This window comes from Heterodontus francisci, chromosome 9 (genome assembly GCF_036365525.1).
Source record: "Heterodontus francisci isolate sHetFra1 chromosome 9, sHetFra1.hap1, whole genome shotgun sequence".
Taxonomy (NCBI): Eukaryota; Metazoa; Chordata; class Chondrichthyes; order Heterodontiformes; family Heterodontidae; genus Heterodontus; species Heterodontus francisci.
Genome location: NC_090379.1, coordinates 34,838,567 through 34,841,909, shown reverse-complemented (window position 1 = coordinate 34,841,909; position 3,343 = coordinate 34,838,567). Strand labels below are relative to the sequence as shown.

The 3,343-nt window shown below is 43.9% G+C and overlaps 1 protein-coding gene across 1 annotated transcript in view; it reads left to right on the top strand.

Moving 5' to 3' along the window:
* Nucleotides 1-2,654: 2,654 nt before the first annotated feature.
* The window catches only part of rhoj (ras homolog family member J), a 39,934-nt gene continuing 39,245 nt past the window's right edge, over nt 2,655-3,343 (top strand). Inside the window, exon 1 of the mRNA XM_068038773.1 lies at nt 2,655-2,949. Coding sequence (XP_067894874.1) covers nt 2,760-2,949 — 190 coding nt within the window. The 5' untranslated portion in view covers nt 2,655-2,759. The remainder of the gene's footprint in view (nt 2,950-3,343) is intronic.

The following is a 3,343-nucleotide window of genomic DNA, read 5'->3' as shown; positions in this document are numbered from 1 at the left end:
ATATTTTAGGATACTCCTGCAAGTTGATATTAGGAGGGAAATCTTAGAATCAGAGAGATCTGTTACCTTCATCTACTCATTTTCAGCAGCTTAGGATGCATGTTCTGTCATAATTTCATAAGTAATTATTTTACTGTTAATAAATGTCAAATAGTCGCTTGGTAGTACAGAACTTGAGTATTGCTGAACATAGTGACTGGTTGTCGAAGATTTTCATCTTGCACTCATCAGGACAATCCACAAGAATACCAATGTAAGGGCAAGCACCAACTTTTTACTGTATGAGAAGAGAGTGCTGATTGGTGGCAAGTGAACTCTGATTGGTCGAGCTGTTGCCATGGAGAATGCACCAGTTTATGGTGACTGACAGTTAACTGTCAAGCTTTGTTTGAAATTTAAACCAGGCAGCTTGGCTCTGATTGGTCAAAGTATTGCCCTGAGGAATGGAACAGCGAATGGCTGTAAATTATTTTGTTTAGCTGTAACAGGCGCAATGTGTGTACATGTTCTTTCTGTCTGCAAAAGACCAAGGCCCTGTGTATTAATATATATATAGCTTCCAGTTCGCGCAAATGGTTGTCAGCATAATTGGTGCATTCTTCATGGCAACGCCTCTACCAATCACAGCTCACTTGCCAACCAATCAGCACTCTCTTATACAGTAAAAAGTTGCTGCTGCCCCTTACATTGGTATTCTTGCGGATTGTCCTGATGAGTGCAAGATGGAAAGCTTCGACAACATGTCTCTATTTTCATCAATACTCAAATGTCAAATAATAATTGTTGATTTCAACAACCCTACTTTCCCGCACCATTACAAAAGTATGATTTCGCTTTAATTCAGAATGCCTATTGTGTGATCTCAATTTGTTTCTTTTGCAATTTGAAAAGAAAAAAAATCTCTCCCAAAGATTAGTTACTTGGCTATGTGGTCTACAAGATATCAAATGGATATGGGTATATACATTTGGTTACCATAACATGGGAGTTATACACCCTCCTTCCAAAACACACTTCAGCACATATTCCCTTGAGAAAAATAGTTGAAACATGGCCAAACCAACCCAGTTTGCACCTAAATCTGTTTCTAGGATTTCGAATCAAACAACATATTTGGTTCCACATAACCAATTGAAATATTTGATTTTAACACACTTCTCAAGGTTAAAATAAGATATTGTTCAACTTCCTGTTTCCTTTGCTAGTTTTGATTTTAGCCAGCAAAGGTGGGGGTGTGGAATTAATTATCTACAGGAGGAAGGGATCATCCTTTAAGGATTCTGCATTTTGTGTCTGTCAGTTCTATTCTTAAGATAAATATTTACACATCAGAGAAAGTTCCACTGCCATTGAATACAGTATCACAGGAAACAGCAGTCCGGAAAACAGACACTGACCATTTTCAATGGGATTACAGTGGAGTTTTGTGTACGAAAAGAATATACAATAACAACACCAAATCTAATAATCTACGTATGATTTCTGCAGAAACATGTATGAGAGGTGACAACAAATCCTTAGAAGTCAGGCAAACAAAGAATTCATTTTTATTGATTTATTCATACCACTGACCACCTCCAGGCGCGTATCCATTGTCTCTCGAGATAAGGAGGCCCAAAAGAAAGAAAGAATTCATAAGTAAAGATATATCTTCATATGTGACTCGCAGGCAATTCACCGTTATTACTCCCTAAAAAAAATCCAAAACGGAAACTAACAACGCTGCTTTGGTGTATGTTACAACTCCAGTTTTAGATTGCACTCTGTTTTAGAAAGACTAACTTTCAAAGCATTTTACACCACTGAGTCTTGGCTTAAGAGATTGCAAAAAATGTTTTTGATACAGAAGACAAATAAGAAGTTTCTTTCTGCTTAATGTGCAATATAGGCCCCCTTCAAGAGTACTAAAGTATACAAGTGTATCGAAATGTGTAACGCAACGCTGTAAATTTCAGTATACAATGTATAAAATTGTTCTTTTGCACTATGTACAAATCATTAACAAAGACGCTCATAATTCAGATTTTTCGTAACAATAGTTTGGTGTTCGGAGGCCATAAAACCAACAAAGATATCTGGATTCCGTTGTGGTCGTTATACCGCTCTACATAAACCATTTAATTAACATCTAACTAGTTACCAAAACTACTATCACAAGGTTGTCATAGATTTTCGTGTTACAATTCATATCGTATAAAAATATTTACTTTTTAGATCTACTCTTTTTTTAAATCGCTTTTGATTTAAGTCACGCTCATAAATCTCGTGGGGATCTAAATTACAAAATTGCATATTGCTTTACAATCTCCCGAACTGCAGACATTATTTGCTCCCTCCCCATGTTGTGCACATGAACTATCAGGTTACACTGTGACCAGAACCAACTTGAAATGAAACCCGCATTCCAACATCATCGAACATAATCGAGGTTTGGGACGCTCTAAGGTTAAGATTCTGGCATTAAAAAATTAAAGAGAGATTGCGTTGAGTACTGCGTTTGCAGTTCGTTATATAAAAACACACACAAATTTAAGGAAACAGACGCTCTTGGGATTTAGCTAAAGATCCTGGCGCAGTTCCGTCACACACACACACAGAGCTCCCATTGTATTAGCTGCTGCTTTGCACATCTCCTAATTTGGATTTACCGGGAAAGCCATTTCCTGAGGCTGGAGAGCCGGCGGGGACCGACAGACGGAGAGCAGACTGACAGCGGTGCCGGGCGGCTACTCGATGGTGAGTGGCCGGCGCTAAGGACCATGCCAGGCGATGGGAAAGAGCAGCAGCGGCGGCCGCCGCCGCCACCTCCAACCCAGCGGCAGCACCGGGACATGCTGAAGTGTGTGGTAGTCGGAGACGGGGCGGTGGGGAAGACCTGCCTGCTCATGAGTTACGCCAACGACGCCTTCCCCGAGGAGTATGTGCCGACCGTCTTTGATCATTACGCAGGTGAGGGAGGAGGGAAGAAGAAACCCCCGGGGCTGCTGAGTGATTCCCCCCACCCGCTTGGTGCTTCCAGTGACCCCATCCCTCCCGGGTTCCAGAGTGACCCCCCCTGGCTGCCAGTGTGACCTCCAACCGCCTCCCCCCCCCCCACCCCCGGCTGCCAGTGTGACCCCCCCCCCCCAGCCGCCTCCCCCTGGGCTGCCAGTGTGACCCCCCAGCCGCCTCCCCCAGGGCTGCCAGTGTGACCCCCCAGCCGCCTCCCCCCGGGCTGCCAGTGTGAACCCCTCACCCCTCCCCTCTCCCCTCACCCCTCCCCTCTCCCCCCTCCCTCCCCTCCCCTCCCCCCTCCCCTCCCCCCTCCCCTCTCCTCTCCCCCCTCCCCTCTCCTCTCTCCCCA